The sequence below is a fragment of the Melanotaenia boesemani genome, chromosome 13 (genome assembly GCF_017639745.1).
Source record: "Melanotaenia boesemani isolate fMelBoe1 chromosome 13, fMelBoe1.pri, whole genome shotgun sequence".
NCBI classification, from domain to species: Eukaryota; Metazoa; Chordata; class Actinopteri; order Atheriniformes; family Melanotaeniidae; genus Melanotaenia; species Melanotaenia boesemani.
Genome location: NC_055694.1, coordinates 18,771,710 through 18,794,264, shown reverse-complemented (window position 1 = coordinate 18,794,264; position 22,555 = coordinate 18,771,710). Strand labels below are relative to the sequence as shown.

Genomic DNA, 22,555 nt, shown 5'->3' with positions numbered 1-22,555 from the left:
CAACATGTCCACCACCGTCAGCTCAGCTCTAAATGACGCAATTTTTAACATCGATCTGAAGTTGACCAATTTGCTTAGCAAAAGCGTTAATTTTGTGCATTTGGTGTTGACAACCACTACAATTTAAAAAAATGAAAATCAATTCTTCATCAAAAGAAGCTCAGGTGAAGACAGCAAAGAAACACAGCCTTTATTTTGCTTTGCAGTGATACATCCGGTCAGACCATGACCCCCAAAAGTGGTGCAGTAAACCATGTTGTCAATGTCCGAGCTCTAAAAAGCACAATTACAGAGGTCCTCGACTGAATAATTTAAAGAGCATAATTATTGACCTCTATCCAAATTCCTCTGAAAGGTACATTAAGATATGGAAAAGCTCTGAAGGTGGAAGTGAAACCGATGGGAGTGTGTGTGTGTCTCCCCAGGCCTTCCTAATGCACTCTCCTGCTGTACTCTAACTTCCTGTGGACCCCTAATGTGCCCACTGCTCGCTGTCCTGATGAAGACTACAGTTAATGAGGCCCCTGTTTCTGAAATGAAGTATTTCTGCAACCATCAACATGCATTACTATTAACCTCAACCCCCCGCAAAACCACACATATATACACAAACACACAGCGACATGGCTGCTGTCCCAAACTAGCAAACACACACACATGGCTCACCAATGCTAATCCACCCTACACCACTTTTTGGTGTCATAACGGCTTCTGATAAGCATGGCCAGACTAGGCTGGGGCCAGGGGGATGGGGTACTAGGTAACTGTCCCTCGGGGGGCTATCAGTGAGTGGGGCAGCCATCACTGCTGGTGTCCCCACTTGTCAACTGAAAACAGGACATAGAAAGAATAATCAGCTTTTGCAAATTTGGATGAATGTATGTGACTAAGTGGTGCTGGATTAAAATGAAACAGCACCAGGTCGTATGTGTGTCTGTGAATATGTGTGCACTGGAGAGGGGGGGTACATTGTGGGAGGATACATCGAGATGAGGCCTTTTTAATTAAAGGAAAATATTTGTGTTTGCGTACAATCACTGCTGCAACCTGGAACAATTCGGAGAATTCTGCGTGTGAAATGACTTTCTCTTTAAAGTGATATGAGGTATTTCAAGTCCTCTTTGCATACATGCATTTTTAAAATTTCAGTTAAGCAGTACATCTTTTAAGTTAAGATTTGGGAGTTGCTCACTTTTAAAATGTTTGGTTTCTGTCCTGAGAAAGGACTAAGTATTTTCTATTAAGAACAGTTCAGAGAAGAAATTCCTTTATCAACAGTACTGTCCCTGCTGTATTTCAACCTGGAAGGATAGAGGGCACTGAAATAATTAGGCGACTTCTGCAACATCCTGAATGCCAAGGACAGGTGGATTAAAGTATTAAAACAATCGCATTTCAGTCTTGAAATAGTCCTGTGCACGACTCAGCACCATGCGCCTCTGTTCGAGTTCAGCTGCCAGCTCCATAACGCCACAGGAGAGGACTAGAAAAAAAAGCCCAATCCCATTAGCTTCGTACATCTCAGCAGACCTGCTTGAAACGTGAGCAAATCTAAGTATGATTATCCCCCAAAGCTCTCAAATGATAATACATAATCGAAAGGTAGAGAAATTTTCTCCATAATCGCATAGACAATTTGGGCTTTCCCACTTGTGTTAGAATATGCTCCTTTCTAAATGAAACAGTAGAGATTGGGTCACCAGAGGACATATTTAACCACTGTTCTCCAATTAGAAGCTAGAGAACAAAGGTCGTTATAGGAGAGGAAGAAAATTATTTAAGACAAAGGTTAAAAGATTTTTTCTAATTTTATTCTATTTACAATGCAAAATTAATGAGGAAAAGCAAAATATTTTGTAAAGCTGGTTCACTCACATTTGCATGAGTGATCAGGTTAATAAGGGATGTTTAACAGTACTCTGGTAATCAGAGAGAAAGGGGTTTCAAGGTGGTACTGAACATAATAAAAAAATATTGTCGGAAAAGATTTGTAAAATGCAAACTATAACAGTCAGATTTTCCTGAATGACAAACTCCATTAATGAGTTTGTTTTTATCATGGATATTGTATCTTATCAGAGAACGAACCATTTTCTGTCAAGATAGCAGATATGTTTCATCACCATCAACTGAACAGCTCTCTAAACTGAAGCATCCTCTTACACAGATGCCTAAGAGGAAAATCAAAGAGAGAAAGACAAGTGAAGAAAAAACATGTTTATATACACACACACACATATATATATATATATATATATATATATATATATATTATTTTTTATTTTTTAAGTGTTTGTATATCTAGCATTAAACATAAGCAGTAACAACAAGTTTTAAACAACTGTCAATAATTAAGATTAGCCCTTTTGAAGAAATCTAAGCCTCTTAGCCCACCTTCTGCCATCTGTGGCCCCAATATCAGAGCTCTTTAAGGTTCACTATTTTGCTTTGTATAAAGACATAAGTGCTACCTATTCTGTGACTTAGAGGACCAAAGGCGTGGAGGTGGAATGAACTGTCTTTGACAGAAAAAGGAAAAAACAAGCATACAAACAAAAAACAGGAAGCTAAAAGAGGAGAGAGAGCGAGAGAGAGAGAGAGGAGTCTCCACCCTTCACTCTCCCCCCTGTAAAGACTCTTAACCAGGTCTGACAGCTAACAGCTCCTTGGCAATTGGGGTCAGTTAAAGGAAAAGTAGCTCAAGTTTTGTTGTGGCTTTGGCTCCATCGATGTTCAGGAGCTACTGCCCACTGCAGCATCAAAGGGGATTATAGGGACCGGGCCATCTGCCATCTGTTGCAGAATAGACGTGAGCCCTTTTATGTTTTTGCCTGTATGTTTGTGTGTGTGTTTGTGACAAAGAGACTGAGACAGAGTAAATGTACTTTTAACTTAAAGGGCAAAGACGTGGGGTGGAGCACACACTGGGGTGACAGCTTATTTAAACCTGGACTCGAGGCATTAAAGGTTAGCATCATACTAGTCAAGTGTAACACTGAGTTGAGTGTTATCACAGTTAGAACACGGGGCATTTACAAGACAGTAAAGACTTAAACCACAATGCTGTATGTTTTATAGTGACTTGTTGAAAACGTACCCTAATGGAGAATAAAGTGCCTTTTGTCATTTAAGAAAAACAGAACTTGTTGTTGTTGTGGGTTTGTTGGAACACAGTGCCAAACCTTGTTCCCCCTTCACCTCCCTAATTTGTTTTGGGGTCTTGTTTCTGGCCTCCACCTGGGAATGTATTTTGCTCAATAGTCTGCTACCTTTTAGCTGAGCCGCCCAGTGCTTGACCTACTGCCAACACTTATTTTCAGCACTCTAATTGTCGTTTAATCACATATCAACCTGTCATTTAAAGACCCCCTTTTTTTCCAAGGGGGATCATTTGCATATGTTGTAAAAACTAACTCCAATTGAAAGCTCCAGGGCCTGTGAAAACAGGCATTCTTTCTCTCTCTTTTACTTTCACAGAGGTGTAGTCACAGTTCATCACAAGAGAGTAAGCCACACATTTTCAACTGCATCTCACCTTAACAGACAAAAACACACATAGGCAGACGCCATACCTGATATTCTCGATTGAGGTGGTTTTATCACATTTGTTAACAGTGTGTGGTGACACGTAACGTGTTAGAATAGGGACAACGACAAAAGCGATTCAGGGAACCTGTTCTTGTGCGTGCCAAAGCGAAGGTGACAGTGAATGTATAGTATTATGGAGGAGTCAATTAGAGTTAATAATGTATCACTCTTCTAAATGTTGCATTCATTTGTTCACACTTAGATAAAGCTACAGCAAAATAGGTTGTGCCAGGTTTGCCTAGCAGACTACACTACATTTACATTATCATCCTTATACATCGAGGAGCCATGTTCTGCTTGACTGGTGGCAGGAAAGTGGAGTGGGGGTGTGAGAATCATGCTTTTCGGGTCCAAGGAATGCCAGTCCTCAGGAGATCTCCCACTCTAATTACAATGCAGGAGAAAGACGGCTCTTTGTTCTACCTTTTATAACATTAATTGATAAAATGGAGCTAGGGTGGAGCCATCTTATCAGGGGGAGGAGTGGGTAGGGCTGGGACGAATTGAAGGGGATCCTTTTGGGCAGGTGGGTGAGCGGTTTTGGAGCTGAGGCCCTATTTTCACAAGACTCCTAATCCCGTTAGGGGCCGCAGTGGTGTTGCAGACCTGGCACTCACACTTTCCCAAAGGGGTGGCAGAGGCAGGGACAGACTATGGTGTGGTGGGTGACAGTCCCCCAAGCGTTGTCTGGGCCTATGCCTTAATTAACTGTCTCTTCAGGGGGCACTGAGGGCCACACTGAGAACCTGTGTCACAAACACCAGCGAGCACTGACAATCACTAAGAGGAAGTGGCATCTCACCCATTGTGGAATCAAGGGGAATTACATGAAACTTTATTATGGATCCCACACAGCCCAAAGCTATACAGACATCACAGGAGATTAGTATTCTTATTTTATAACTGATTGTTGGTTTTGCAAAAACAGTAAATTGTATTTGCAAAATTACCAGTATACAGGAGAAACACTTTGAAACACCAGTTTTAAAGGAAAGACATTCTAAATCTAAGACAGATTTAAACACTAAATATTGTTATTTTCTAAACTAAAAGATCAATAAGTTCCATTTCTACTTGTGCAGGATTGACCAATCTTATTTGTCAGCAGTTAAGTAGCTGTAACAGGCTTTGCCATGGCTGTAATCTGCTTCTGCTCGTTTAGGCTACCTGCAGTCAACAGAGGCTAAGAAGTGCTGGAACAGTGGCCAAATGGAGTCTGAATATGTTAGAGAGGCAATTAAGCATGTTGGTGTGTGTGCACGCACACAACAATGTCAGAGGTGCTAAGCCGGGCCAAACACGCCTCATTGAAATGTCCATCTTAAAGCCACCCAAGTTCCTCATCCCCCCCACCCCACCCCTTGCCCCTCCGACAACCAAGATGCTTCAGGACTGTCAAAAGCATTTTCCACAAAGCTGAGAGGCAAAGGGAAAAAAAAAAAAAAAAAAAAAAAGAACCTGCCACTGTCACATGCATGCTCGCGCGTGCACACACACTCGCGAGGCTGTCAGGTAAATTAGATCTGAAAGCTGACAATTTCTGACCATATTTCCTTGATTATTTCAAACAAATGCACACCAGCCGCTCTAAGGAGATTAAAGTGACATAAAAGTCCCGAGTGGGAGGAGGGAGGGCAGAGAATCCAGGTCACCCCCATTTGTCCCCCTGCCTGACAGCAGCTATATCGCTATCCAATCCAATAAAAGTCCCCCCCTCCTTTTGCTTTAATTAATTTTACAGCTAGCTTGCTTAATTACTTTCAATCAAAATCCTCTTGCCATCACAAAATTAGAAATGGTTCAACTCCATTAGTCTAAATTCTTCATTTACATACACAAAGACTGTCAGCTCTTGCTAAGCAAACGGCCTCCTGCTTGATGAGATTGTTTTTTCCACACTCTATCACTCTCTCAGTTACACACATGCAAGCGACTGTGGTGTTAATTTTTTTGAAAGGAGAAAAGTAGCATTAAATTATTTGAGCCCCTTAGTTAAGACATTCTCTGCCTAATCAGAGTTCAGGTAAGCTGTGGTGCACATCAGCCAAGGCTCCTCTACAACTTGTGAAATTGATTACATCCACAACGTTGCGTCAAATAAACTCCTCGACCTTAAACAATGCAGTGTAAAATATATACAGCACATTTGGGATAAACAGAATTACTAATGCCTCGGCCTTGTAAGTTAAACAAACCATCTCTTCAACTACCAAGGTTAGACTTCGTTCCTGTAAGATCTGGCTCCTTTGGAGCAGGGTGTCGCTAGTTTTGACTTGACTGTGGAAACTAGTGATGCAATACAGCTATTCGGCTGCTGGACAAAGCAACTGGATTTTTCAGTGTGATGAGGCCCATGCCCTGCCGCCCAATCACTTCAACTTGGCACGCAGGCATCCTCTCCATCACGCACACACAGCCTAAGGCCTGCACATCATCAAGAATTAAGGACATGCAGATAGGGTTGGAGCACTGACCAAAGTGAAAACCCAAGCACAGAAGCACATCACCGCATGTGCATGCACACACACATACACTTCACACACACACTACTAGTACCATAATTACTGTAGGTCCAGCGATGAGAACATTAAACTGGTGTAATGCACTCAGTGCTGCAGCACCACAAAATAGATCAACACTAAACCTACATGCTCATCAGTGATACTTTCCTATTGCTTTTATTTTCCCTGTTCATGTCAGGCTCATCCTGTTGTTTTACAAAAGTACATTTTTCAATTTGAATTTGACTTTGATTTACAATTTCCCTCTGGGATAAATACGATATATTTGATTTCATGTTTCAATAAATTTCTGAAACAGGTGATGGGGATCTGTAGGATTTTTGAACAGTGGACATATAAAACAATAAAAAAAAACAAACAAACAAAAAACAACAACAAAAAAACAAAAAACAAAGGTTTGTCAAGAAAAAAAATAAGTGCATGTGTTTGAGGGTGATCCATTACAGGCCAGCTGGCTGTGTACAATGCAGGTCTGACCTGGCCCCTTTCCTCCATGTCTCCAACCACTGGTTTCCCCTGCCCTCTTTAACCAGTTCCCATTAACACTCTTAATTATCCAAATCCATCATTCTTGGGGTAAATGAAGACTGCCTCTTTAATTCAATTTAATAGGATCATTTTCCAACTCACGTTCACTTTAGCCCCAGCTGCCCGCCCACTAGTCCCCCACTGTGTCTCCCCCCCCTGTATCTGTGACTCCTTTGGCTCTATCTTCTCTGGTCTGGCTCTTTCTCGTAGGTGGAGGGGGAGGGTGGTGAGGGGCTGAGGCTTGATGGCAGTGATGGGCTGACACGCTGTTGATCTCCCATGTCTTGTCTTGGCTCGGCTGGTGGCAAGCAGCAGTTCTGGGTTCCCAGTCTGCTGTGCACACTTCCTGCCTGCCGCACACAAACACTGACAGAAACACACACACACACACACAGGCTTGCAGTACCAGCCATGTTCACCGGGGCTTAGCTAATCCTGTCACATCAGGCCACGTTGGCTGAGTTGAGGTCTTTCGCAGCAACACCCCTCGACACTCACACACACACACACACACACACATACAGAGCACTACTACTGACTCCTCTTACTCACTTTCGCTGTCTGTCTTACCTTTGTTCATTTCACAAAGTCATGGGGTGGCCGACTACCGCATGTGAGTGGTGAGGTGGGACAGCTGACATATCCCTGTGTGTTCCAGCAGTATAAGTAGTGCTTATCTTATGAATAATATAGAATCAAAAATAAATTAAAATAAAAATAAGTTGCACCCATGCATGCATGCAAGAAAACAGTTTTATGTGTTTCAAAAGGGTGTTTGAAAGGTTTTATTTAATGACTGTGGTTAGTATAAGAGACTGGTATGCTCGTCACGTTACAAAAATACACAGGTGTCATTTTGTTTCTTTTTGCCTGTAGTGTGTGATGATGGCATCAGTATCAAAATATATTTTCCATGCAGCATTGCCAGGCTGTTGGGACTTTACAGTCATGTTTTGTTTTTCTTCTAATCTGAGTTTCTATCTGTAAATGTACAGCTGAATCAAAACTAAACAAGGCTGAGCTTTACAACAAACTTTCACAGCATGCTTCTCTAACCCTTGAATTAACTGAATTTGTTGACTGGAATCAGAAAAAAAAATCTATTACAAAAACATAGGGAAATAAGCGTTCAGAATTGAGAACAAAACACGATTGCTCAGAACTGTGTTACAATTTCGTCTATTGAATTCTCATAAGAATTAGTTAAATATTAGCTACTCTTAACCAATTATTCAGTCTGAGGGTAAATTCGCCCCCATTTCCACAGTACACTCTCCAATCCCCCAGGACTAAATCCACTCAAAACCACACATACACATGCACACAGCACTCCCTTTACAATTTTCCCAGACTCTCATTGAGACAGACTCTGGGAGAGTTTCAAATGATTTTAGCCATGATTTAATTTGGTTTGTTAAGGGGTGATGTCAGCACAATGGGAGACGAGCCTCTAAATCCACTACATTCACCCAAAATGCCCAGATGAGATAATCATTGGTGACGTCTACGAAAACACTTATTATATTTGCCCATCGCCTGGCTGAAGCTGTTAAACCTCATCAGTGTTATTCCCCGTTTTTTTTTCTCTGGGAAAGGGAAAAGAAAATAGCTCAACTTATGGCCAAAACTGTCACCCCTTTTAAAGGGACAGAGCAACATTGCTGTGGCTGTGGAATAAGTTCGGGCACGGGGTCATCAGGAATCTGCTCAATACTCATTTTGTTTGCAGCCAATACTAATAAAATAAAACATGCCTAACTTTTTAATTGGTTTTACAAAGACCAACAATGACAAGGATCTGAAAGATAGTATGTACTTTACAAGTTATTCTAACACGTTAGCAACGATGTCCAAGAGCAATGCTTGTCCCTTAACCTGTGTGCACAATTTGAAAGGGCTTGGTGTTGACAAGGTAGTGGAGGAGATAAGAAATGGATCAACGTGAGCCTTTCTCATAGCTTAATTTATTTTAAATCCTAGCTCTATTTGCACACAGCACACCGACAGGCCTTGTCAGCTCCAACTAGCACTGAGATATTTAAAAGCATTAATACTGCACAGCAGCAGCCTGAATGTGTTTGACACAAGCTGTTGCTGCATGAGACAAAACCAGACCTCTAACTGCCACAGCTTCCACTTATGAACACAGCATGGCTGCAAAACTAGTACCAAGCACATTAACTAGATCTTTCTAAATATAAGGAAATATTACAAACTACAGCGAGCTACAGAAGAAAAAAAATTCTAATCAGTAAATTTAGTATATCTTTAGTACAAGAGCTAACCCCCTCAGAGGCAAGGGTCAGCATATGAAACACACAGGTTATCAGCCTCCCGACAGAATATCCTCATGGATCAGCCGCAGAGGCCATGTTGACCCGCCCTGTTATTAAAGAGGCTAATCTGTGCAACATGTCAATGTTAGCACTTTTAGCTGCGATTAATAAAAGAAGACCCCAAGAGTGCTGTGTGTGCTTTTTCAGTGCCCCAGGTTGTTTTCATTTGGTTTGTATTTTTAGTGGTTTTTGCTGTTTGGTAATTCAACGGTCCTTTCCTCCCCTATTAGCATAAACAGTGTTAATTATTAACTTTGTTAAAAGAATAATTATCATTTATGAATCCTCTGTAGTAGCTTTGTGTGTTTTTCCCTTTCTGCCACTGGCAAAGACTCACCATGTCATTGCTGGAATCATTAAAGCAAATGTAACTTTATATATTATAGATATGGAACAATGCACATGTGATGCCTGATTCTGAGGCTGTTTAAGTGATGCTTAAAATGTATGGCCCAGTGGCTTTCACAGGCTGGTAGTAATAGAGCTGCTCTCTAACAGACTTGCTTTCTAAGTGCCTGGTGCTGTGTCTTAATTTGTAATCTAGTCAAACCAATTGTCCGCTAGCTAAAAAGGTCACAGAGACAATAGACTACACAGCCTCCCACAATGTAGAGAAAACCCAGGGTGTCTTTTGTAGCTTTTTAACCAAAGATGTAATTAAGACACCTTCATTTTTAGGGGTGAGAAGGGCACCAACAGGCGTCTGCTGAAAACACAAAGAGGAACTCAACATAACTAGAAACACACATGAAAACAGAGCATTTGGTTAGAGGTGAAATTTCCATGTCTGGGCTACAAAGTGTCACCTTTGAGGACAAGTTTACCTGCTCCTGTAGTCAGCCTGTGACTTTATACATTATGACCGACGAATGCGGTAAAGAAAGCTTGTTGGGAAAAACTGAGTGATGCAAAGCAATGCATGAGAGGCAGAGGGGGGACTTAAAGGACGTGATTTATCTGGGCTTGATTGCGTGTTAATCGAGGTTACGTGTATTAAGTGGAATCTAATTGGAACAGACACTGGCAGTCTGACAGATCGACATGATGCAGATGGATTGAATGGGGGGGGTGGGGGGGTGCAGTGAGGGAGACAGGCAAAGGAAGAGGGAATAGAAAAGAGAAGCACAGAGCAGTGGGGATGAGGGAGAACAACAGAAGCAAACATTTTGCTTCCTTAAATGGCCAAACAAAGATTTTAACGATAAAAAAATTTTAAATGGAAAACTGCTGTGGAGGCAGTCGAACCACAAGAAAGAAAACTCTTCCGTTGGGGTAGTTTGACGTGCATCTGATGATTGGCGGCTGATGAAACGTGGAGAGGAGGACACACACGAGTGGGATTTTGAGTGACACGACACAGTGCTGAAGTTGCCCTCCCCCTACAGTTGCCACAAACATTCATTTCTGCTTTATTGGAAATGAGGGGGGAAAAAAATACCCCTCCGAAAAAACACGAGGTAAAGAGGTCGAGTGACAGCTGCTGGGAAATTTCTCACCTCGAAGAGGAGACGAGCAACTGTTCCACCGATCTTTCTAACTGTTCCACTTGGTCTTTCTGCCTGTCCTGACAGGCGACAACTGTTTCAAAAGCCTTCTCCCCAAATCTGAGGTATTTAGCTGTGGGCTGAATGAAGCTTTCATATGTTACTAGAGTAACAGATCATAAAAGAGGACCACCTGTTAAGGTCAAGCAACTGCTAACTCATAACTGATATCCCAGACACTATGAGGACAAATAAGGAGAAGTTTGCTTGTGGAAAAGGTCTAGTTTCAAAGCCGATAATTCAGTGATGCATACACATAATTTCTACTGGGCCATTTGTTTGAATTGGTCAGGGCAGCTATAATTGGTAACAGAGGGATTCAAAGTGTGAGTGACAAGAATGGCCTCAAAGCAGCAAATAGCCCAGGAGCAAAAACTACTGTCTCAGTGCCATTTTCTAAATCAGGGTTAGACATAGAACAGATCCCAAAAAAAGCCACTTCTATTGTTATGTGGCCTAAATCAAAGGTACAGTAGCAAAAAGAATTTAATGTTAAAAATGACTTAAATCCAAATTAAATCCATGCAAAGAGCTGAGCAATGAAGAAAAGAGTAACAGAGAAATAAGGAAAAGGAAAAAAAACACACACAGAAGAGAATAACTATTGTATGTGCATAATTTAAGGTTGGTTTGCAGGACACTACAGCACTCGAAACTTCACTCATCAACACAAAATGCCTAAATTGTTCTCGACATGATCTCGTCATAGCACAGAGACAGGGGAGTTGCTTCGGTCATCCGCTGATTTGATCCATTGTGACTGTTACACTAATGGCATTAATAAGGGCAAAATTACTATTTTGAAACTGAATTTTCATCCTCTTCATTCAGCTGATCTTGTTGCCTTTCTCTTCCTACATAAAAGCCCACCCTGAGTGTGCATGTATGAGCATTTCTATGCCCCCACCATTTAAAAGCTATAAGGTCATCTCCTTTTTCCAGGCATGATGTACAATGTCGATGGGTTGCAACATTTTTCATGGTCAAAAACACCAACAATTTCATTTTGCTATTTTAGCTATTTTAACACCCTCAGCTCACATAATAAACTCATTTAAAGTTTATTAAAGCCTCATTTAAAGTTGCACAAATAAATTAAAAAGAAAAGCATTGCTTCTTAGTTTCTAAATGGCTAAATGAATAAAAGTGAGTTATGATGGCTACATGCAAACCCTGTTTTAGAGATATTGAGAGAAAGTATATAAAAATAAACATGTCCTTGAACTGTGTATCTCATTCACTCTAAACTTACTGTATCACCACAAAGACTCGGTGTGCTTATTTCCTGTATGTTTGTGCTGAACATGAGCATGCATGAGTGTGTTCAGCCCTCATCAGCCTCTAACATTGAGAGGAATGACACTCTGTGATCAAGGACATGAATTGCTCATTGATTTTTAGGGGCCAGCTTAACTATCCATTCCAATTGATTTTTAGCTTTGCTGGGTGTGCGAGTTATGGCAGTTTTAATGTATCATCTGTATGTGTACTCATCACCCACTGCAAGAGGATTTACAATAGTCTGTGGAAAATGCATATACAGCACTGTGTGCAAATAAGCAACAGGGACTTTATCCTTTTCTCTCCTTTTTCCATTTTAAATTCCAAGAAGCAAAAGCCATAAACTCTGCTAGGTGAAAAAAATAACCTTTAACATGCTTTTTATATCTTACTCATTATCTTCTTATAACCTTTGTAAATGATCTATTGCTATCTTTTTTTTTATCAAGATGATTTCAAGGAAAATAAAACCAAAGCATGCAAATAAGTTGTAATCCCCTTCAATGCTAATCAGCAGCAGTTTATAGCATTCATGTCAGTTTGCAGTGGCTTTGCTGTACAGAGAAGAGTACAAATTTGACAAGGCTTCCACACAGCACAAACACATACCACAGCTTTGCCACAAACCATCTTCATGAAAAAAATGCACAAAAGCACAATAATCTAAGACTTTTTTTTTTTTTTTTAAATTTTTGGCCATCTTTTTTACATTTAGTAATGTACTTCTACAGTAACTCATATTACCATGAATTAACAATTCATATAAACTATTAATAATCAATGATATGATGATGTAAGAGACAAAGTCAGAGCAATGTGATCCAAAAGGCGGTCTAAAGTCATCTGTCAGGTAGAAAGTCATTAAAATAGGGGCTCGTTTTTCTGTACCAAGCTTAGGTTTCACTGAGGCAGGGATACATTTCTATTCTTCAGCAAAGGGCTCTGTTCTCATATGATATCATTTCTTTTAGAGCATCACTCTCAATAGCCTGTCTTTTTTGTCTTTTGTGTTTTTTTCTCCGATTGAAATTGCCCTTTTTTTCCAAATGATTTGGGTGAAGCGGTCCTCTGTGTGAGGTAACTGCCTTTTGTTCAGAGAAAAGGGACTGCATAAAGCACACTTTACTCCATCCTTTTTAAAAAACAAGTCTGCTTAATTAATGTTTTACAAGTGCTGCTGTATTCTTAGTAAAAAAAAAAAAAAAAAAGGCTTCTATCAAAGCCGGCAGGTTCAGATTACGTACGCTAATTGAAATTCTGAATTTCTAAGCCAACTTCTTTTTTTCCCCCTCTGCTCCTGCTCTTTCTCCCTGCACACACAATAAAGCCTAACATTTTGTAGTCCACAAATGACATCAAATCATCTAAGTAATATGGGCTTTTCTTTTTTTCCTGTATTCTCATGTTCTGCTAGTGGGTTCATGAGACAGCTTAATAAAGCAGTAAATGCTTGGGGAAGCCTGAGAGCCTACTGAGCGCACGTGCACGTGTGTGTGTCTATGTGCACACACATGCTCTCCTGTTTTACCTCCACCAGGGACCTCAAAGCAGAAGGCAAAGCCTGGTTCCACACACTAAAGCAGATTTTCCAAAAGAATAAAGCAAGAATAAAGCCAGTGAACAAAAGAGGATGACTAATGCCAAAACCAAAGCCAAAAAGTAAGACACTTATCTCATGGGCTGACATTCATAGAGCCCATGTTAATGCAGCCTGGGCTAAATGAATACAGCATAATTTACAGATTACACATGCTCTAGCTGCAGGTGTAGAAGCAGGCAGACTGAGACTGCGTTTGGACAAGCATCACAGACACCAAATGGTACACTTGGAGAGGGGGGTAATTTCTATATCGGTTTCCATGCACTGGTGACAATGATCTAAGTTGTAGTTGGAGATTGGATCAACTAGGATATGGAGGAAAATCTTTTCATCTCAGTTCATACATGCGTTTGCTTCAAAGGGAAGCTTTCAACCTTTCTTACCATCACTGTTTACCTGGCAAGGTAACAGTAACAGGTGATTACATAAATTACAGAGTTAAAAAAAAAATTCTTCCTTGATAACCTTTGTTCTGAGTTAATGATTGCAGCAGCAAAAAAAAAAAAAAGAAAAAAAAAAAAAGAAAAACTGCATATCTTGCTTTCTCTTTTATATTTACCCAAACTCCGTCCTTTCTGTGAGATATTATTTTATTGTTTTGTTTTGCAAGCATTCTAACTTTGAGTTCTTCTCCCAAGGTCAGTTTCTAGTGTGCCACAAGGCATATTTACACATAGGGCTTTTCAGGTCAGTTCCATTGAATTTATATCAAATAATTTTTGATAAGGGATGTAAAAGACCTATAAACCCAACATCATAAACAGGAGAGGTGTAGCTGAAATAAGGACAAAAGATCAACGGCTGAATTTTTTCTTATCTTAGACATGATGATGTTTTTGAGTCAACTCTAGTCGCTTCCATCCTCTCAACCAGCCACCCCCTCCACCACCACCACAACCCCTGCTTCTCTCCCTCTGCTGAGTAGAAGCATAGACTTGTTAGATTTAGTCCAATGGCTTCCCAGAGCAGCCCGCAAAGCAAGCTCTTGTTTCATAGAGAAGTACCTCCCCTGTTATCTCGCTAGCGCTATAATCACTTAACAAAGACTTGGGCATTTGCACAAATTAAAACATCAATAATGTATAAGTGCTTTTCAGTTTTGAGCGATAGTGTCCCTGTGTTGGGATGAAATAACCCATCTACCAGTGGAAAAACTCTAGCTCGCCTTCTCCTGTCCCACAAGTGACTTAAAGAAGCCACGGCCCAGCTTTGAGCTACAACCCCCTCGCTGCTTCAGCTGTGGTAAGCATTTGGGATCTGCTTTGGTGACGGGACAAAATGGCTGAGGCTGAGTGGGATGCGGAAGTTGTTTTAAAGCAAGAGGCGGTAAGTGGTGGTGGTGCATCAGTGCAAACAGGCAACACCCTTGAGTGGCGCAGCGTGGCATCCTTCCATAAACAACACCACCGCCGTGTCCCCGACATTTATGATTTGTGGTTAGAACGGCAACACAGGCCTGATTCTAATCCAAGTCTGCATGTTTGCTCTATCCTCACATGGCTAAATATGCTCAACGTAGTCTCTTATTTTCCCAGATGAAAACACCAGACGCTTCATATGGTTGTCAGAGAGCTTTGCTTTAAGCAAGTTATATGAGGACATTACACTTGGACAAGGAAAGGAAGGGCGGGGGCATCATGGGAAAGAAACTTAGCAACACTTTAAAACCAGGATGCTGTTCAGGCTACTGTTTAATTTAGAGAGAAACCGCCTTCATATTTATTATTGCAGTTGTGACTGAAGTTGTGCTGACTATGGAGGAGTTAAGTATCATTATTGGGCTAGTAAATCCATGACCAGTACCGTTCCAGCACCAATAGAGGACGAGCCATTCTATACAGATGGCCTCAAGGACAATTAGCAGTAATGATTGGTTGCAACATAAATGAGGGAAATTCTATTTGCTGCTGCACTTGCTGATGATCACACACCAAATGCCTATGACAATAATATGGATGGCTGCTTTAAGCTTACTTGTAAATGCTGGTTAAAAACACACACAAAAAAACAACTCCATGTCTCTGTTTCTCATTTTCTTATTTAAAGAAAACAATACTGAGAGGTTAAACTAAATCCTCAACAATCATTACATCATTATAAAAACAAGAAGAGAAAAACAGGAGAATAATCTAAAATATTATCTCCTCAATCATATCCTTTTTCTCAGATATCTTCATTTCCTCCCTCCCTTCTCTGTCAGTTAGTCTGGCAAACAATCCCCTTGTTAGCAAACTGTTAAGACAGCCGCTTGGTATACAAATTGCGCTCGACCAAGCGAATTTGTTTTGCAAGGGTGACCTGTTTAATCATCTCATTTTCTTTGGCGGACATTTATTCATCTGGTTTCCACGGTTACAGAGAACATTAAGGGGCTACAGTAATAAGGCTGGAGAGTCAAACAGGTAATAAAAAAATTAACGCCATTTTCCAGCAGCCGAGGACAGTGGGTGAAATGAATCAAGGGAGAGGTGAGAGAAGCAGAGGGGGGAGCGAGAGGGTTGGATGTGTGATGGGGTGGGGGCTCCAATATTGTCCAAACAATAAGTGATTATTTTACTCTGTAGATCAGGTGGTGCTGCTATAGACATGACACTTTGGGCACAGAGCAGGAGAGATAAAGCTTTTAACATGGCCCTGCTCCTTTTTTTATTGTCATTTAGCGATTGCATATCAGAACAATTTAAAGTTAGCCGTAGATATCTATTAACTTTGCTCTTTCTTTATTTCTCCTTTGCTTGCTCCAAGATAATTTACTATACTGGCACTGCAACGTGTCAATAACATGCAAGGGACAGCATGACATTTAGAAGCCCTGGCGAGATGTGTTTTGTAGTCGTCCCAAGTTGAATCATGTTGTTGAGTTTTTCAGATGACAACAGCAGAGAAAAAAGAGAAAAAATAACCTTGGAGATCAGAGTTTGTTGCTCTCTATAACAAACAGTAACCTACACACAAATTGAGAGTCCAACTTCATGCCAAATATAGAAAATTCCGGCACAATAGGGGGAACAGGTGCTGAGGGCCCATAGAAAGTGACGAAGCCGAGGAGCTGGGTATCTGCTGAATGCCAAATAAGGCAGTGAGACACGTTGCACCAAGGCACACACAACCTACTGTTATGTGATTTTCTGAGTCTAATGACTGTCACAGATTCTTCCACAGACTGTTTTTGCTATGTAACACACTCTTCAGGACTAATTCTCCCTTTAATAAAAACTGAACAAGAGAAAACAAGCAACAAATTTTATGCATTACTCATTTCTCCACTCCTTCCAAAAGTATGTTCAATTGACAGCATTGCTTAGACACTCCTAAAATACGCTTAAAACATCTCAACCTAGCCCTTCACAATTTAAATAGTCTGGTTTAACCTGTATTTGGGCATTTTACCATGCCAACACCTGTCCCCCACCCTTGTGGAAAAACAAACTAAATTGAATTCTTTCTTTATTTGCTGTTGAGTTACTTGTATATACGTTGTTGCCGGGGGTGGCTCCGGTGTGACTGAAGCTGGAGAGGGAAGCACTGCTGGCACAGAACATCTCTCAGGAGAGGGAGGGAAAGAGATGTCAGCCGACCCTGCCTCACACACACACACACACACACACACAAACGTAGGGTATGCACTCTAACATATAACTGCTCGTGTGTCACAAGCAGTGCTCTCCTTCTTCGCTGGAAGGCAGGATCCTAGAGAAACAAATTCTCATATATGCGGGGTGAAATCCCCAAAAGGGGATACAGAATGGACAACAAAAAAAAGCTAAGCTGGGGCTCTGGAACTGCCAACTGTTCTGCTAACAGCCTCTTAACAGGTGTGGGCTGGGGAACCATGTAATCCTATCAAGTTACAGAGTTAAAAAAAAAAAAAAAAATGAACGAGAGAAAAAGAAAAAAATCCAGCAAACTCCTGAGTTCTTCCCTTCTCTCCCCCTCTTCTCTGTCTTTCCCCCTCTCTTTCTGTTTTGACAGAAATGAACAGCTGGGCTTCAGATTTATCATGTACAGACAGTAATTATTGCTGGTCCTGCCTGCTACCGACCCAAGTGAATAGAATGTCACATGAAAAAAACAAACAAAAACACACACACACACACACATGCAGACATGTTGGCAGAAGGGGAGCTGAAGTGAAGGGGTGTCGGGTTGGGGACTATGTGGAAGATGTGTGACACAAAAGGCAGAGTGGGGCCGTGTTTAAACGTCACCACGCTCCTGTTTGCAGTCAATTACGGCTGAGGACAGGGGTATTGGCTCTGTAACTCGGCAGTGCAAATATTTATCACCCAAGGTATAGGTGGCAGAAAAAAAAAAAAAAGTGTTCCTGTCTTTGTTTCTGCATTATTTTTCTCTTTTGTATTATTAAAAATAAAGCCAGAGAGTCTACAGAAGGCCCCGAATTCCTGTCAAAGAAAAGGTGACAGAGAACTGAAACTGAGAAATGTACTCAACACTAAAAAAACGTTAAAGTGAGAAACAGATAAGCTTCACACCCACTCTTCTCTAGTCTTTCATTTAAGTTTTTATCATTTGTGTATGATTAACTAAACTTTCCAGCAATAATTGTTCAATAAAAAAACTGGGGAAAAAGTGCTGCTATTGAACTACATAATCCGTTTCCATCATTATCTCAAACCAGTCTGACCCCACCTGCTGTATTTATTCCAGAGATAAGAGGGTCAGGAGATAAACTATTCATTTATTAGCCGTGTCAATCACTGTCCTTGTCATTAAATAGTGAACCTGCTGCTTCCTTTCCTCCACATTCAGCTGAATATTGTGGTCTGTCACATTCCATGCCCACCAACCTACGTATGGGCTGGTTCACACCTTAAAGACCCTCTGCCACATTTAAAAGGATTAGTCACCACATTTTGTGCTGGCTTAATCTCTCTTTCAGCTGGCCTAATAAGTGCGCTTCGATAAGCGAAGCATGCAAATTCATTCATGGCCAGTTGAGACCATGCTTTCAAACAAACACGCCAAAGTCTTCCATTCTGCTAATTACCTCTTCATTTTCCCTTTTCCCCTCCTTATATAGCATATCAACAACTAGAGATTATTCTACTCCCTGACTTTGCATGAAATTCTAATTTTATATGTAAGATTAAGAAATGAAGCTTTAAAAAAAAAGTTACTGGAAGCTTTTCTCCTGATTCTGCTCACAAGCGTAGATGATACAGCAGAGTCAGCTGTAAGATTAAAGGCAGGATTTCTTAACCCTTCTTAACTTTTACAAACCTTGTTTTTCTACTTCATGATATAATCTATAATTGATAGCATAATTTCTAATTCCTCATATTGTTGTGCAACAAATTAACAAACACAGATAGTCAGTAATAATAAAAATTTCAGCAGTCATATTTTAGATAATAAAAGAAATGAAGAGCCAAGGTGCAACCTGTTTATCATTCTGGAATATTTCTTCACCAAGTATTAATTAGGCCATTACTCCAGATTGGTGACGGAAGCTTTGAGGTTTTAATTAGGTGCTGGCCACTGCATGAGTGCACAGGAGTGAAGAAAGGGGGTGGTGATGCCACTTGCCTCGCTCCTGGCCCATATCAAGTAGCCCTGAACACTTTGGCCTCTGCGGCAAGATGCATGGCAGCCCACGTGCATCTGGAGTTTATTTGATCATTTGATCTCTGATGTTTCCTCTTCCTGTCGGTAAAAAAAAAAAAAAAAAAAAAGAGAGAGAGAAAGAGGGAGAGAGAGAGAGAGGGAGAAGAAAAGGAAAAAAAAGGCCTGTTGGTGCCATTTGGGTATTAAAAGACGGGGGTTAAGGTAATTATGGTGTTGGATCGTTTGTGTCTGATGATGGGGCACATGCTCCATCAGGACTCAGCTGTCCCTCTCTTTTTCTTTACCCCCCAATCATCACACACACACACACACAAACACACATTCACACACACTTCCCTGCCCTTGTCTGCTGTCTGTGCCCCCCTAACCCCCATCCCCACCCCACCACTCCGTTAAAACCAGGCACAACATACGCACACACACACACACGCACACACACACACCCACACACACACACACAAAGCCTCACGCAACATCAATCAAATACTGAGAGCGGCCCATAAAACTACACTAACATGTACGCTGCCATTAACTGCTACATTTGACACTTTTTAACAAAAGCAAAACTCCATTTAAAGATATTAGAAGAATTAAGATTATACTCTTCAAAACACTTGTATGATAATGGGCAGTTTTAAATATAACTTTTCATGATGAAATAAAAAATTTTGTTTTGAATATCAAAAACTAATTCAAGCAAACAGAAATAAAAATACTTATTTTTTTTTAACTATATGACTCTAACCTAATAAACAATTTTGTTCCATTTTATTTAAATGGAAATACCAGTGATAACTAAATTTATATATTTTGTTATAATTTGAACAAGGTCTTAAATAAATAAATCTTAAGAATGTGAGTGTTTTTCTTCGGTTGACAAGACGATACTAATCACCTCGTTGCTGAGAAGCACTCTTCCCTGACAAGGCTCCTTAAAATACAAGGATCCCCCAGGAGAAATCGGCATGAAAGAGGTTAAAGACAATGACTCGCATTTTTTCCCCTCCAAATGTCTCCCTGTTAAATTTATTTCAAAACTCTGTTAATCTGCTGTACACAACATTTCCATTAGCATAGCCCAGCCCCCTAATAAAAATTCCGACTAGTTTAATTAAAAAATGTAAATTTACTGTCATCCAAGGAGCAGCAGAAAGAGGAGTGCAACAGCATATTTTATTGCTTAAGACATCAAATTGATTCAGGTTATTGCCAAATTGTGATAAAAGGTTATTGAGGGCCTTGAGACCTGGGCTTGTTTTTCTCCCTCATTTCATCCAGGTTTTGTGGAGGGCTGTAAACGATGAAGAGAGCCACAAAGGGTTAATGAGACAACTTAGTGAGGGAGAAGGTAATCAACATTATGAGTCATAAGAGAAGAAAAAAACATTTTCCAATGCCCACGAAAAGTTTGAAATTAGGGTGTGTCAGGATAACAGTTGAACTTGTTTGTTATTTAAAAGAAAATACAGGACAACTTAAATTACCAGCCATGCGAGCCCTCATTTCTGTCTGTCACATGTGTTTGTCAAACCCTGTGGTCTGCTATGATGTCTCCTCTCAAGAGTTGTTTTAAATAGAACACACAGTTTTAATTTTTTTTTTCAATTAGATAAGTTAAGGTAATAGTGTCAAGACTCCAAAGCTGCAATGGAGAGCAACCAAAAAAAAAAAAACAAACCCAAAAAAACAAATAGATCAAATCTAAAGAGAGTACATAAATGAAAAATTAACATGTTAAAAATAACAGCCTGGAGCAACGCCTGCCTCAAGTATGAAATACATATTACTTTCTAAATATTTAAAATGTTATTGATATATTTTCATAACAGCTCTTACTGTAATTTAAAACTCTTTAATGACATTTTAAAAATATCCCACTCAAAAATACCATAGCTTTTGCTAAACTGTACACGTTTAAAATAAGGTATTTTAAAATAGATCAGATAAAACTGGTCCAAGTGAAACAGAGCCCACCATTTCTAAAAAATAAAAATAAAAATAAACTTAAAAAACGATCTTTGATTGTCGTGCTTTAACAATGATCGAGTGGTGATGACATACAGGGGGAGGATTAATACACACACACACACACGTAAAAAAAAAAAGCACCACTCAGTACATGCATTTAGAAAACACACACATGCATACTGTTCACACAACACAGAGTTGTGACTGTTAAATATGACTTATTTCAAAACTCAGTAAGTAAAGTGGTGAGAAAAGTGACGATCATGAAGTGTAATCCAGTTACAACAGGACATGTTTATCCTTCTAAAAGTACACACACAATGACTGTTATAAACCTGGCAGCTGTGGGTTTAAAAAAGTCTAAATAACCTGCCTCAGAGGGGCATTTTCACACAAGTGATCATTGTTTTTGATGATAATTCTACCTAAATTGTAATAAATGTAAGTTATGAGTATAGTTATATTTTAATATAACAACACTTGTGTACCGTATATCCACTAATGAGAGGCACCTGAAAGGTGTTCCTGTTCCCTTTACATGTGTGACAACAAGCAACACAACAGTTTGTTTGCTTTGTCCCCTTGGCAACAAACCCTTAGGCCATTCAGGTTACCCTTATGGCATTGCCAGTGCCTCTGTGGGTCTAAACCAATACCTGCATTTCTAGAGAACTGAACATAAAAAATGAAAGCACTGAATGAGGGTGACAAAAAATGAAAAACAAACAAACAAACAAAAGAAACAAGCCTGACGGGTGCTGGTTTAGGAATAAAAATATACCCTGACAGGAGAAAATGAAACTTGCGTTGTAAACTTTCCTCACATGTGTGCTGCACGAAACACAGCGTCATGTGCTGGAGAAATGGGCAATCATATTTGATATTGCAGTCACCTTTGGGCACTGTCAAACAACTATAAATAAGGGTGTCGCAACACTTGGGTATACGTACACGCTGGCACATAGTTTAATCATGAACAACTTCCCCTCTCTCTGTATATTTAGTCAGCGATCAAGACAAACCTTAAACTGTCAGCTAATAAAAGACACCTGACAAAGACAGAAAAGAAGAAGAGTACTCACCATATTCAGGGAAGTCGAAGTTAAATCCTCTCAGACATGTAACTTTCATAATATTACTCAACTCTGTTAGAAAGTCATTCGAATGCTGGCTGGTGGAGGGGGGAAATAAAGCGGAAAAGTAACTAGATTTAAAAAAAAAAAAGGCTTCCTTCAATCAAGCACTAAACTCCTTGACATGTAATCTGTCAATAGTTTGTTGCTGAGATAATGCCGGCTGCCACGAGCGGATTTGATTGGCAGCTTAGGGTCTGGCCCCTCCTTCCTGTGGTTTGACGAGATGGGGGGGGTTTAGGTGAAAGAATATGGAGCCTCCCCCTTCGCTGCTCTCTGTCTTTCTTTCTCTCTCTCTCTATTTCTCTGTGCCGCTCTCTCTGCTCTGCTCCCATACACACACACACACACACACACACACACACAGACCAAGCTGTTGGTGATGTTGTCTGAATAGGCTGATAGGAAATTATGGCAGAGGAACCGGAGCAGTTTTTTTCTCCCTCCCTCAGTGGGCTGGCCTTTCCAT

The 22,555-nt window shown here is 40.3% G+C and overlaps 1 protein-coding gene across 4 annotated transcripts in view; it reads right to left on the bottom strand.

The window, feature by feature from the left end:
- Nucleotides 1–22,181, bottom strand: part of casz1 (castor zinc finger 1) — a 73,854-nt gene extending 51,673 nt beyond the window's left edge. For all 4 annotated transcript variants that reach the window (XM_042003474.1, XM_042003476.1, XM_042003475.1 and 1 more), the window contains exon 1: nt 22,036–22,181. In XM_042003474.1, coding sequence (XP_041859408.1) covers nt 22,036–22,084 — 49 coding nt within the window. In that variant the 5' untranslated portion in view covers nt 22,085–22,181. The remainder of the gene's footprint in view (nt 1–22,035) is intronic.
- Between the last annotated feature and the right edge of the window lie 374 nt (nt 22,182–22,555).